This window comes from Scleropages formosus, chromosome 4 (genome assembly GCF_900964775.1).
Source record: "Scleropages formosus chromosome 4, fSclFor1.1, whole genome shotgun sequence".
In the NCBI taxonomy this organism is placed as follows: Eukaryota; Metazoa; Chordata; class Actinopteri; order Osteoglossiformes; family Osteoglossidae; genus Scleropages; species Scleropages formosus.
The window spans coordinates 26,809,762-26,824,502 of record NC_041809.1 but is presented as its reverse complement, the minus strand read 5'-3'; the positions used below and the strand labels follow the sequence as shown (position 1 = coordinate 26,824,502).

General features: G+C 42.5%; 2 protein-coding genes across 2 annotated transcripts; both read right to left on the bottom strand.

Annotated features, from left to right (window-relative positions):
• Window positions 1-523: 523 nt before the first annotated feature.
• Window positions 524-4,780, bottom strand: srsf1b (serine and arginine rich splicing factor 1b). The gene is made up of 4 exons (XM_029251218.1): window positions 4,355-4,780; window positions 3,110-3,291; window positions 2,504-2,676; window positions 524-1,626 (listed from the first exon to the last, which is right to left on the bottom strand). Exons 1-4 carry the CDS (start codon window positions 4,546-4,548, stop codon window positions 1,438-1,440), a joined length of 738 nt encoding a protein of 245 aa, XP_029107051.1. The 5' UTR covers window positions 4,549-4,780; the 3' UTR covers window positions 524-1,437.
• Window positions 4,781-5,806: 1,026 nt separating this feature from the next.
• pigs (phosphatidylinositol glycan anchor biosynthesis, class S) lies at window positions 5,807-13,541 on the bottom strand. Its single transcript, XM_018730630.1, has 12 exons — window positions 13,462-13,541; window positions 13,064-13,203; window positions 12,107-12,218; window positions 9,958-10,047; window positions 9,568-9,659; window positions 9,136-9,370; window positions 8,612-8,754; window positions 8,240-8,354; window positions 7,788-7,933; window positions 7,510-7,610; window positions 6,973-7,183; window positions 5,807-6,665 (listed from the first exon to the last, which is right to left on the bottom strand). Exons 1-12 carry the CDS (start codon window positions 13,526-13,528, stop codon window positions 6,387-6,389), a joined length of 1,731 nt encoding a protein of 576 aa, XP_018586146.1. The 5' UTR covers window positions 13,529-13,541; the 3' UTR covers window positions 5,807-6,386.
• Between the last annotated feature and the right edge of the window lie 1,200 nt (window positions 13,542-14,741).

Genomic DNA, 14,741 nt, shown 5'->3' with positions numbered 1-14,741 from the left:
CCATGTGTATGCTCATCTCTGGGGGCGCCACAAAAATTTATTTATGGCCAATTACAAGAAATTTTGATGTTAACTCCAGTAATTATTATTTGGCGGAGAGTCAAAAAAAGAAAGGGAAAAAAGGTGGGTGAAGGATCCACTCCTAAGGTTCCAGGTTATCTGATCCGGCCTCCTCGGATCCATCCTTATCCTATCCTATCCTGATTATGAACTGATCCAACGATCCGGCTCCAAGGACCGGCACCCACGAAGCCCCTCCTCCATTCCAAACCTTTGAGTTCCAGCAAAATCAAAAAGAAGGAGGCAACAAGTTAGAATCAGGACTAATGAAATAAAACTTCCCCACTTTCCTCACTTGATACATGTTACAGCAAATCATGTGGCTGTTTGTTTTTTTTTCTCTGGGGAGGTGTGGCTTAAATTCAGAATACCAAATATCGATCACCTCCAAGCCACTCAGGTTTATATAAAACAAAATCCATTTATAGGCAGGGCCAAGGTAAAATTGCCATGTTTAAACTGCCTGGAAAAACTACAAATTTGCATAACATGCTCTGGGAAATTATAAATTTCAATAAGGGGCACATTAACAAAATCTATACTTAACAGAAAAAAAGTTGATGCCTGTACCAGATAATGTACAAGCATTGCTACAATGTCATACCAAACATCATGCATTCTTAGCAGTACTGATCGGCAGAATCAGTGGGGAATGTGCCATCAAGAATTCTTAACCAATGAAACCATTGTTGGGTTAGAGGTTTTACAAGTGATATGGATAGTTTCTGTAATTATCAATACTGCCAAGTGGTAAAAGGTGACTGAAGCACTTGCTGTCATACCATTGCCTCCAATGATCTGACTGCAGCTCCTTCCAAAAACGCTTTGATAATCCTAATATGAATGAATTGTGCTTCACAATCCTTTATTCCAAAGCACTGTTTAATCCTGCTCGTCAGATGTCTATAGAAAGACATGAAAAAATAAAATTGAACAGTTTTGCAACAATTACCATTCTCCCAGCAAAGTCCAACCCCACCCCTCCCCTGCATCAACATAACTCAAGCACAAAAAAAACCTTATGACAGTTCAGTACATTTAACTATGGCCCTGCTTTTGTTTAGAAGGGGGGTGGGGGCGGGAAGAGAGACTAAATAACCTGTGGAAATGAAATATATGCTGGAGAAGACAGGATGGCAAGAAGGGATGGCAAGAAAGGTAGCAAATATGAATAATGAAGAGGATTCATAACCACATGCCAAATTAATTCCTGAGGGAATGAATTGCAAAAAATAAAATGGGGAAAAAATCTGGAGCAACCTTTAATAAAAACCAGAAGAGGGTAAAAAACAAACCAAAAGAAACAGGAAAAGTGGGGTGATGTAAAACAGCAGGTCCTCTGGAAGAGCAATGCACGGGAGGCAGCTGTGATGGCGCTCAGGTGCGGGAACGTGAGCGGCTGTGCCGAGGCGAGTAGCGGGGTGACCCCCGGCTGCGGCGAGGTGAGTAGCTGCGACTGCGGCTGTTGCTCCTGCTGCGGCTGCGACTACGGCTGCGGGAGCGGGAGCGTCCGTAACTCGGACTCCTCGGGCCGTCCACCTTTACACGGATGTATGCAGTTTCACCCTGGTGAAGAGAGACAACTTCCTCCAATTACAAGGACCCAAGAGCTTTCTGGACTGCCATAGTTCAACTCAAACTATAGAACTTTGTTCTTGTTATAGTCCACTTCAAATCATCCCCAGACAAGAATGAATTGAGAAGCTTTTAAGGCCAAGGGAAAAATTGACACCACAAAAACCAAGATGCGAGACCCTAGAGCACACTAAACTGGCTACCCTTGAGAGACCAACTGATGAAGAACTGGACACATCAGGATCAAGGAAAAAGGGTGGTTAGACTTCAAAAGCCTCCACCAAATAGTAATTCAGATCTGAAAACTGGTAATCAATTATAACTGCAGTAAGACTGAGTGTTGGTCTAATAGTTTAAATCTCTGTTCCTTCCGTAAGGAATGGAGAGAGGGTAATTTCAAGTGGCAGTAATGGGTAACAGCTACGGAACAGGATTATCTTAGATATCAAGTTGATTTACTATCTGTGTAAACCAGCCAAATGTGCAGTACATAAATTGACAGTGACAATACTTTGAGCACAAGTCATAAAGCCATTACTGTCGCACCAGAGCAATTAACATCTGTAAATGTCCTCAATGTATTTACCAGTTTTACTGCTGCACTTAAGGTGCAGACCACAGTTGATTAGAAACCATACCTGTTTTCAAAGTCCCTGAATAAAATTGCAAAAGGACTACACCAAGCTAAAATATAACATTAGAATCATCATTATTAGAATAAATGAGAAAGCTGTTTGAGCACAGAGGAATTTTCATAGACCAAAACAGTTAAAACTCCATACCCACATACTTTGCTTACCTCAAGGTAAAAAAGCCAAACACTACATCATGAGTATCCAATGTTGAGCCAATGGGACTTCAGACCTACCTCGTGTGATCGGAACTTAGTGTTATCCAACTTTCGGACCGCATAGGTCATGTCTTCTTTGCGAACAAACTCCACAACACCGGTTCCATCTCGGAAAACGTCTGCATAACATACATCACCTGCTTCACGCATGTGATCCTTAAGATCTTGCCAGCTCCCACTCGGTGGAAGCCCTATAAGAAAGATACCCTCTCATTAGCAATTACACAAGAAGTTACACCCTGCTAATAAGATTTCAAGTGGACAACAATCATATTGCCAAAGGAAAGACTGCAGGCACTTTTGAGGCATAAGAAACTCATTTTGCCTTCTGAGCAACAATACAAGAAACCCAAAAGACAGCTGTGAATAAGTTAGTTCCATTATGAGCATAAGTATTAGAACATACCTGCATAACATTTAACCATTTAAACTGCTGGAATATTTACTTAAGCAATACAGGTTAAGTACCTTGCTCATGGGTACAACAGCAGGGCACCTCCTGGGTCTTGAACCTGCAACCTTTCGGTTGTCCAACTCCTTCACCAGCACGCTTACACAACTCCAATCACGATAAAGCCCCAACACGTCCCAGCTTGGTCTGAGTGTCCAGGTAGACCAGCTCACCTGAAACGATGACTCTGTACTCGGAGCGCCTGGAAGGGGGTCCGTATCGGCCCCTGGGGGCACCAATACCTCCCCCAACCCCCCCTCGCCCTCCACCCCTACCGCTCCTGGGGAACTCAACCCTCAGGCGGTACCCGTCATAGTCATAGCCGTCTCGCCCATACACGGCATCTTCAGCATCTCTGAAAGAAGAAGGCATATACTGTAATATTACGTTTCCCCCCCAGAGTAAACAAGTTACAAAACACACCCATTTACAGCTTGACATTTACTGATGAAGACAAGAGCAAAACTGGAGTTTACAACATAAAGATAGAGGATGAAGCTACCTGTCACTAATGATCACGCACATTCCCGCTCACAGGCGGAAACCGAAAGCAAACATTTTGCATACGAATGCAGACACTAAGCACTGAACTAGAAAGGCAGTTAAGACTTAAGGAAATCTCACACTGTCCTGTTCTCTCTGCATCATCCTAAGCATACATGGAATGGCACAAAGTATTATGTTTATTTAGATGACGCTTTTCTCCAAGTGACTTATGTTAAGCTACTTACGATTACCCATTTATACAGCTGGGTAATTTTACTAGAGTAATTTTAGGATATGATATGTACCTTAAACTTTAAGTACTACACACAGCCAGAAGTGAGATTCAAACCTGTGAACTTTGATCCAAAAAAAGGCAGCAGCTCTAACCACTAGATGACCAGCTGGCCCAAGCAGTATATCTTCAATTTATATTAACTAATGTAGAAGCCCATGATGCATGACCTGGAAAGTTCAAACTCGGTACTGTACCATTGGCCACTAGTGACTCTTTCGAACCCCCAGGTGGCGGGCGTTATACCACGTGGTCGGGCACTCCGGGCAAATGCAAACATATTTGCCACAACGCCCACTTAAGTTCAAAAGTCCGCACTTTTAGTTACAGATATGGCTAAAACTGAAAAAAAGGTGAAAACTACATGGATTAGCAAATGTAGAGATTCTAAGCTTTATGAGCCTGGTTGGCTGCCGCATTTTACCAACTTACCAGCACAGCAGACGACAAGAAGTAGTAGCTAAATCTGCATTTTTAGACAGACGGAAGAGTTGGTGAGGCAGAATACTCCTGTGAGCTAAGTTGTTCCAGTGCCTGCTTTCTTTGGGAGAAGAGAACCACAGGTCCCCACTGAACTGCGCTCTAAGTCTAACACAAAAGGACACGCGTGCGTTCGTTCGTAACCGTCCCGCCACCTCACCTGGGATCCTCAAACTCCACGAATGCGAACGGCGGTCCTCCCCTTCGGTTTTTCAGATCGATATCTCGAATAGCTCCATACTTGTAGAACACGTCTTCGACGTCCTTGGTGCGAATATCAGGAGGCAGATTTCCTACGTATATTCGGCAGTCGTTGTTTCCAGCTGGGCCTCGAATCACACCGCCGCCAGACATCTTATTACACGCCGCTTAATCGAAACCACGAATAAATATGAACTCTGCGCGTGGCCCACTCTTTTATAAAAGAGGAGGCTCGCAAAAAGAGACAATCAAAGCAAGTAAAACCAACTCTACACCGTTAGGTATCGCCTAGCTACGACTAACACTCAACTCCTTCCCTTCTCTTCTGTCTCCGCTAAAATGGCGTCGACCTCCTCCTTTTTTGATCCGCCGTGCTGTGCGCGGAAGGATACCAACAGCGGAAGGGTTTCCTTGACACCGAGGCAAAGCACGTCCTATAAACAAATAGTAGTAAAATAGTACCTTTAAAGAAAAAAAAAGACACACGAGATCAAAATATACAAATATTATTCTCTGCAGGAAACTACAACAGTGATAGGCGTAATTTGAACAAAAACGGGTATTTTCTGTCAGAATAGATAATAAGCAGCAATATAATGCTCCGCCCACAAGATTCGGAACGTCCACAGGTGGGTGAGGCTCCGTAAAGAATTTGGCGCGAGAACTGGTTTGTGTTCCTGTTCGCCGCGTTGCAGAGGTTTTAGTGTTCTAAACATTCATTTTTTAATAAAACGAAAAAACACAAATACAAAAACCAAATTCCTTCATACATACAAATAAATCCAAACATGACATATACAATCATCAAAAACAGGTTCGTAACCCTTGTCCTACCATACCACACACTGTAATCCCACAGTGCTGCACAGGCAAATGCACTACATCGAAATTACCACAGAGCTGCTCAAACCCTGGAGCGATTTGTTGTTTGTTTTTAATTGTGTATTATATTAATAACTTTATTTAATAAAGTTTAATTTAAAAAAAAAAAAAGAATCGCTGGAACGATAAAGCTCTGAAAGCCCACAGCCACGTGCCATTTTGTTTCCAAATATTTCTTCAACAAATATCTCTTCAGTAAATGATTAAATGGAAATACTTCAAACTAGTTCACAAACTTCGCAATTTCACTTAGTGGAACGAAACAAGAGAAATGATAAGAGTATTAACACAACCAAACACGGCAAGAAAATACTGTATTTGTTTCCAAACCCATGGAACTGTTTCCGGCATCCTGAGGAGTATGTTGACATGGAATTTGATTTTGTATATTCCAGTCTTTGCCTTTAATGTTTTTAATGGTTTACAGTTCCACTAACCACATTAGAAGTCTATACTGTTGATATCTTAATAACAACAAATAATGTATTATATTTAGTTTTATTAAAACAACAAAGGAACAGACTTCCTCAAGGATGTATTTGACATTATTGGATGATAAAGATTAAAGACAAAACCAGTGTTAAGAGTTTAAACAAGCCTTGTATTTTCTGAGGTAGGCTCGGCTAAACACAAAGGAATAGCGTACCCAAAACCCTGAACACCACCGTTAAACATTGTGCGTAAGAGGGTTTTTAGGTCTTTATAAAATAGGAAAAGATTAGCTTGAGGACTTATCTCCACTTGTGTAGGTGACATACAAGCTGTCTCGAATTCATTGTTTACAGCAGTTTCAATTCCAGTGACATAATGTGTAAGGCTACACCTGCTGATTGGTTTGAACGGAGTTCAGCCACAGAAAAAAAATGTAGCGCTGTTCCCTTTTGCCATCATCGTGTCTCCTCCCCACCTGTACAGTTCAACACACTAACACTAGTGTTGCACAGTGACAATGTTCTGTGATGTGGATGTGTACAGGTACATACCTGTGTTGACAGGTGTAGAGGAACTCATTTATATCTTAAGTGTGCAACTTTAGGCCCTAATTTGTATGGTTGTGCACGGGAGCAAACATGTAACTTTAACAGTCTGCGAGAGTCTCATCGCTGCTCTCAGTCCCTTTTGGCACGCTGCTCTTTGCGTCTCTGACGTAGTTCACCAGCCATCTTGAGCAGTGACAGCAGGATGGGGACACACATAGGCAGGAAAAGTGGGATGTAGATGGCAAACTTCTGGTCATCAGGGAAGTAGAGCAGATGCAGCAACGACGGGTCGAAGAAGGCCCTCTCTGATGCAAGGATGGCCTCACGGCTGTACTGAAGAGCAAAGGCCAAGTTCCCTGCCTCCAGCTCGGCCACCGCTGCCTGGAGTGACGTCACTGCATTGTATACCTGACAAAGAGGGAGACCACCAAGTCAAGGTTAGAGTGTACCTTACCAATCTCTTAGCAGTAATGCACTCAAGATCCAAGTTGTCTTCCTTTAGCTTTAAGCAGTCTACGCTTTTCATGAAATGTGATGTCATAATTAAAAAACAGTACTTTATATAACAGATGACATTTTTATCATTTCTAAAAAATGTTAAAAGTAACTTAATATATAATAGTTTTGTTCAAATGAGCACTTTAATATCCAAATTTCAGACTAAAGTGCTGTGGGATAATGAAAAAAAAAACTGATCAATTCATTTGCTGCCAACCTGTTGAGCAATGTTGTCATTGATGACAATATTGCCAATCTGATCAAGCAGCTGGGCAAGCGATGTGATGCTGGTGCTGGCTGTGGCCACATTCTCCACAGTGCGGCTCCATTGGAGGCGGTCCAGCTCCCAGTCCGTCAGCCCGGCACTACCTGGGCTCTGAAGCAAGAAGCCTGGTGGTGGGTGAGCTGACTGAACACCCAGCATTAGCCTGTGGATGTGCATACGTAGAAAAATAAAAACACATGGGAATAATTTCACAAATGGAAACAGAAACAAATAGTGAAGCTTTTATGCCATGACACCACAAACACTGTCTGTAGCTAAATATCCATCCTCAGTCCAAGAGTCTGAATTGTGGACTGATATGCCCAGATGAGCAATGTGATGGATGCAGTGCCTCCACTGCTATCACTGTCTCTCAGGTTTTTAGTGGTTTAAGACTCAAGAATGTGTGCCACTGTTTTTCAATGACCAATGACTAATTTGGAGGCAAAAGATCTGTTCAAGAAAATCCTGCCCTCCCCGGTTACTGACCGTAGCTGTGCTAGAAAGACCCCCATCACATGTGCCATGTCGATGTCGATGTGCACAGGAAACTCTGCCTCCTGTCCATAGCGGTCATTCACATTATACACCTGGTAAGTGAGGGAGTGATCAACATAGATTTTACTGTTTGACACAAACTCTGAGCCAAAGGTCCATTTAACAAATGCATGGATGAGGATTTCTACTTGCATGTCTATCTTATGTGTCTGTCTGTCTGTCTGTTTGTTTGAGCACATCACAGTGTGTGTTTACGTAAGAGCACCCACCATGATGCCACCCCAGCGCGGGCTGTGGAAAGCATTGCTGTCCACAACACGCTTGCTGTGGTCCTGGATGAAGAGTGGAGAGTGGTGGGCATCCGGCACAAAAAGCAAAAAGTTCAGGACTGGGTTTGAGGAGGCTGCATTAGAGCCTGAGTGGGGAAATGATATAAAACAGAAGTGGATAACACACAGAGCAAAGGAGTCGCTATTACAAAATATGGTAGCACAGTTGTGGATATAAGGAATCACACCATCTCCATTAGTTAGATACTGACCACATGATTCTAAATGTTGACAAAATTAGTTCACCATTCACAGGCCTCAGTAGATCCAGAATGTTACTTTGTCTTTCAGTGTGCCGTGTTGAAGAGCTATTTAGACGGTTGTGTATACTACAAAGTGAGAGATTGACAAAACAGAGTTGGTATTACAGGCAGATGGAAAGGTGGCCTCACCTAGCCTTGCCTCCACAGGATTTATGACATGGGCTAGGCTGTCAGCACTGAGTGTGAATGCTGACACACTGTTGTCAAAGCGAGGGTTCACCCCCAGGACAGCATAATACAGGATCTATTTGCATTTTGGAGAAAAAGACACTGGTATTACTCAAATGCACTTTAAATCATCTGTTGGAAATATGGCAGAAAGGCCTTCACTGGTTCGATCACAGTTCATATAATGCTGAAGGAAGAAGACTTCCTGAAGAATACACATGTGCAATCAGTTTTACATTGGTATTTTAATACACATGAACTTCTGACACCTTTTTAAACTTTAACATTTCTAGCTCTAATGTGGAGTTACAGTTGCCAGAGTTGCTATATTACCTGGGAGTCCACTGAGTGGTTGGCCACTGGTGCTAATTTGTCCAGAAGGGGCTGGATGTAGGTGTGTATAGCTCCCTCGATGTCCCAATGCAGGTTATGGGACTGGGGGTCTGGGTTCAACAAGCTGAAAGTGATCTCATATCCTGTAGGAGCAGGGATACAGTGTTACTTGTTGGAAGACATGAGTACTGAAGGTTGTCAAATGCTGGGGTGAACATCAAGTCAAGTTTACTGTCATGTGTGGATAATTTGGGTGTACATCTCACAATGAAATTCTTGCTTGCAAATATGACAAAGCGCATTTCCGTGGCACACGGACAGAGATATATACTGCAGATAAAGTAGAATACAGAGTTAAACCATGCTAAAGACTGAGAGGGGGGAAAAAAGTGCTGAAAGAAAATACAGGTGCATTCACAACAGAGCAGATGGTAGAGAGAGGTATACAAGGAAGTGGACCTAAAGCAGGACTGTAACTTCATAGAGATGTGGAGTGATTGTAGTAGGAAAAGCAAGAATCTCACCGGGACTGGATTTAAAGGATCTCATGCTGTCAGCCAGGCTCTCCTTGCTTAGCCTACCCATCCGGATCCTGTCACTGAGCGCAGCCATGATGTCCTCATGGCTGAAGGACATAGTGCGCACCACTTGTTCAATCTCTGGGTCCAGAGCAGATAGTACTGCTTTTAGTTCCCCACCTTGGCCCACCTGTCCACGCAGGAGGGCGGTCCGACGTTGCCCCACATACACCTTGATGTTCTGGGAATGACAGAGGACACCATGATCAAAGCCTTAAGAGAACTGAACTAAGAGCTATGTAATGAACAAGGTAGAACTTGTAAACAAGAATGACAATGTCCGGTTTTAGTAATACCGTAAGACTATTGTATTCACAACCCAGATACATAGTCTTGCTCTGCATCCATATAAACAAACACAATAAGTGGTGTTCTCACCTCTGGCAGCAGCACAGATGTCTCAGGAATCACATACACCACCACTGAACCACACGGGCTTTCACTCAACTTGTACAAGGAGAAGTCGGCCTCTAGTCAGGAAATTGTGATTGAATTTATGATACAGGCAACATGCAGCGACACCATACCGCCTATGGCAACAACATTCACAGGCACCAGTCAAACTACAGTACCAGAAGGTCAGTTTCGAATCCTAGAATCTAAAACATACTATTTTCCTCAGACTAAATTTAGGAAATAAACTAGTAACATGTAAAATTGCTATAAATTAAAGCAGCAGACTGTTCTGTTCACTCTGGAAAACTGCAGCTCCTAATGAGGTAAGTCATACATTATCCAAGTTCCTGACGAGCAGTGCAAAACCCTCACCCTCGGCAGTGGGCTGTCTCAGAGCATCCTCTTCCATGATGGTGGCAGTGCGGTACTTCATCTCATAGCGGTATTTCAGGCCAGTGTTTTCTATGTGTGAAAAAGCATGTAATTCAATATAGTAGTCAGGGAATCTGATAGCATAGTGGTTAGAGCTACTACCTTTGGACCCAAAGGTTGTAAGTTCAATCCCCCCATGCTGGCATGAGGCAGTATTAATGCCTCACAGGTCCTAGGTGGTGGGCTCTAATGCAGCTGTGTAGGGTTTGCATGTGCTTTCTTTGGGTGTTATAGTTTCCTCTCACAGTATAAAGATATACAATATGAATTTAATATTACCCTAAGTGTTGTTTTTATTGTAGGATGCACTTTTTTTTTTTTAAACTGAGCTGTCCATTGCTTTGCAGAAACAAATCTGCCAAATACAAAAATGAGAAATGTAAACATTATGCTGTATAAATAGCAGAATGATTCTAAGTAGGTCAGAATGGTAGATGCAACCTTATGTCTATTTTGGGGAAAAGCATCATCTAAATGAAAAAAATTAAGATGTAAATGTAAGGACATGACAACCAACCGATTCAGAGACTAATAATAATACAATGTAATGATGACAATAATAAATGTAACTACAGTATTTATAATAGACAGACATAGAAAGAGAATGTTACTACTGTCATGGTGAACAGAGGACACAGAGGAGGCTGGACCCAAGGGCAGGATCATTTATTCAGAATAGAAGGACTAGACGTGTTCTCATGGTCAGGGACGGGCGAACGGTCGGTCGATCGGCAAACTGGACAAGGCGGGTGGTCGTTATCAAAGAGACATGGAACAGACTGGGGAACGATGAGGGACAGGACTTGGAAGAGCAAAGTGAACAGTGGGGACGATTGTCTAGAGTGAGATTCTGCAACTTAGAAGTGGTTGAGAAGTGCCTTTTGTGAGAGACAGAGTGCGTACAAAACATTATAGAAACTTAAATGTTCGCTTTTCCAATGTTCATTGGCATTTCACCTTTCACTTTTATTTCCACCATCATTGTTTCCCTTTTCTCTGATGCATCACCATCATGTTTACGCTTTGGTGCCATAGGAGGGTAAAACCAAAAAAATTAAAGTCAAATACAATAAAACACGAGACACTAAACAGCAACGAAGTCCGACAAAGTCTGTCCTACATCTGGCTCACGTGCCCCGCTCACAAGATGACAAAGCACTGTAGACGGGAAATGTTTCGATGCGCGTCGCAAAGTAGCGCCCGTTTCTCATTACAAACCATTGTATGTACAGTAACTAAAAATTTTTAATAGGCTTAATTATGAAGCTCTCATTTGATTGTTACTTAAAGGTGACAAAAAAAAAAAAGAAGAAAATAATAATAAATTTAACTTCCGGTCAGTAAGGGGGTGGTTCGTAACTACGGGTTGTGCGCAAGTCGGACGTTCGTAACCCAGGGACTGCCTGTATATGACATTGGATCATTTCTTTGCCACCATAGCACACAAGTGTATTTCAGCTACGGCAAAATTCTCGCACAAAAATAATTTTTTGCAGGTGTTTAGAAATTAGAGGGAACATTGAGTCAGAGTCTGAATGTTTGATCCCCACTCCTGGCGTAGTATCCTTCAAAGTACTATTCACCCTGAACTGCTCCAGCAAAAACTATGCAGCTATGTTATTATAAATAATTGCAATAAGCTTAGTGCTGTAGATGGCGTTGGAGAAAAATGTCAGCAAACTGAATCAATAATAACTGACTGATAATCATTAAATCTGCTATATTATTTATAATATTTACCCAATTTGTGGTTGAGACTGACAGTGTTACTGGAAAAAAGAAGTATGGCAAATAAAGTTTGTTCTGTTAAATGAAGCATAGGGTCTGTGTGCTTTGTAGAGTCACACACACAGTCGGCAGTGAATAAAATACTTATTGTGGAAGTAAAATGACTGTAACTGGGCAGAAATGCCGTTGTACTGAACAATAACCTCATTAAGTTAAAAAATGGTATATTTTTCCTAAGCTGCTGCAGCAGTTTATGTTGTATGGGACTTTATGATATGAGGCTGAGCATACGCTTATCCCCTGGTCCGCTCCTCCACAGCGAGCTCCACCCCAACCCATTGGCTTCAGTGTCAGAACTCACCATCCACGTGGTGCTGCTGCTCCCTGGTCTGGGTGAGAGGGACCTTCTTCTGCTGCTCTGGGGTCAGGGTGCCCCTTGAGAACACCACCTCCACCTCCATGCTCAGCTGGAGCTGCGGTCGACCAAAAGACAGGGCCGCAGCTCACACACATACAACCAACTGGGCTTTCACAGCAAACTGGCCCACGTGCCACACGGACACTTGGGGTCAAAAATGATGCAGCGACACGTGCAGCTGGCTGAACAACTACATCTAACCTATTGCTGACCAGCTTCTCTCTAACGAAGACACAACATTCAAGAGTGGAGTGGCGTGGAGGAGGTGAGATGTGCAGGCAGCTCAGCGGTGACAGCTGCTGCCTTCGTCGTACTCTGGTCTAGACTCACCTTTCCACTTTCCGCTTCGCCCAAGATCTCTCCAGCTCATTTACGGTGTAACTGTTCACGCATCGTAACTTCATGAGCATCCTCTGATACAACCTTTATTCAGCCACTACTCTGGCATTGTACTTGCTTATTTGTGCATCTTAGAATATTTAAAAAGAAAAAAAATTGGTGGGAGGGTATCTCGGGATTTGTCTATCCTGTGTTTTATGCAACGATGAAGCTCGGTGCAGCAAATGGTAGGTAACAAACTAGGTTTACGTGAGTCACATGTCTGCAGCTTTGTCTCTTTCTCTTAATGTAATGCATAAATTGTACTTTTGCTGAGATCATGTATGTGGCTTTGGACAAGGAAGGAGCGCCTGCAAAATTAATACATGTAAATGTAGTAAATGTAATGTAGATTGCGCCAGTAAAGATTACCCTGAAGAAATGGACAAATTATGTAAGTAAGGCAAGGCTGTGCGTGGCTTTTGAGAAAGTCTAAGTGTCAGTTGAATGAATGAATGAATGAATGAACGAACGGAACGAACGTAACGCGCAGAGTGACCAGCACAGGGCGCGCGCCGGTACCTGCAGCGAACCGAGCTCGTTGATGTGGGAGTAAGGAAGCCATGCGCGGTACGTCTCCGTCGTCTTCCACCACAGCGGAATACCCACAGCTATCACAACAGCCGCGATAGATAGAGCGGCGTATCGTCCTCGGAGCTTTTCTGTAACAAATAAACCACAAGTTAATACGCTTAAAATGCATTGTATGACGTCATGACACGATACATTACAATCAGTCCTGACGCTGTGAAACTATGTTTAAGCGCGACAGTACCTGCCAGCTCACTACAAACGACTGCTGGTTGTGCGGAAATCTCAAAGTGAACATGGTACTAATGTATCCTTATCAAAGCCGTAAAGTGTTCACGTAACTGACAAAGCAGGAAAAGAAGCTTTACATGATAGGTACCACCACTCACCCACTTCCGCTGAAGCCATTTCTGAGCGAATTCCGTGAGGCGTTTGATTGGATGGAATACTGACCATTCAGAGGCCGTTGTTAACCCCTGCTGTCCAATCACGTGACACAGAGTGTGCGCCTTTTAGTTTGGCCGGAGAAATAGCGTTCCGAAGTGTTGTAACGATTTTTATTGTTCTTTGGCAAATTCGTAGTAATTGCAGTTAAGAACTCCCCGAATTAAACGTAGTAGAAAGACTTAATGGCTTATACGAAAATCATTTGATAGTATGAGAAGTTAACTTGTTCCAGTGTGAATGGGACATCTAGGCTTCTTTACATAAACATAGCTATATTTTTGACCAACCTCCCGTCGGAATTTAACTTAAGCAGGACAGCAAGTGTTGTTCAAGACAGATTTAATAAAAATTATTTGTACCGGTCAGCAAGTCAAAAATTCTCATACGTGTAAAAAGAAATTGCATCAGCGAGAACAGCAAGGCAAACATAACAATTACGTATCCGACCTTCGCTGAAGTGGGTTTGGTTCTGCAGTGAAATCACCTTGGCGAATTCTCGTTGTAATGGAATCGAAATAATTTTATTTCCTATGGACAAATATTATAATTGGTTCCTGGATTTAAAACGCGTCCCGTAAAATGAACTATAAAAGTGTATTTTTTGTATGGCAATGACATCAAGATATTTAATAATTTTAAAGTATACGCAAAGTTACGCTTAGTTGTACCTTGTCTTCGGTCCTCAGTCCTGCCGTCCGAACAGAGCTCGTGGTTCACAATGACCGAGTACTTGCATATTTATTTATAGGAGGACTCAATTGGTCTCAGGTTCGAATCCCACCTTCTGTTGTAGTACCTTGATCAAAGTAGTTCTTCAATTCCCCAGCTGTATAAATTGTTCAACAATTTTAAGCAGCTTAAATAAGTTCTTTAGAAGAAAAGCATCAGCTAAGTGAATGAATAAATCAGATTTTTCAGTCGTGATTGTCAGTATGACAGGAAACTCTTCTCCCGTGTTACCTGAACTCAGCATAAATGTTTGAAAGCAGTACTGTATTCTGTAATTTTTGAAACCTTGCCAAGAATGTTTATTCCATGTGTACTTTTGTCAATGCTGTGTCAAATGACTGCTGTGAACCAATTTCCATGAAGGAAGGTTGTTTTGTCAGGGATCACTTACGTGGAGTTGAGTTCACCTGCAGCTGTTTGTGAGAAGCACTTTTACTAAAAGTAAAATGACAACAGCATGGGCAACAATGCAACTGTACTTAATTTACAAGTC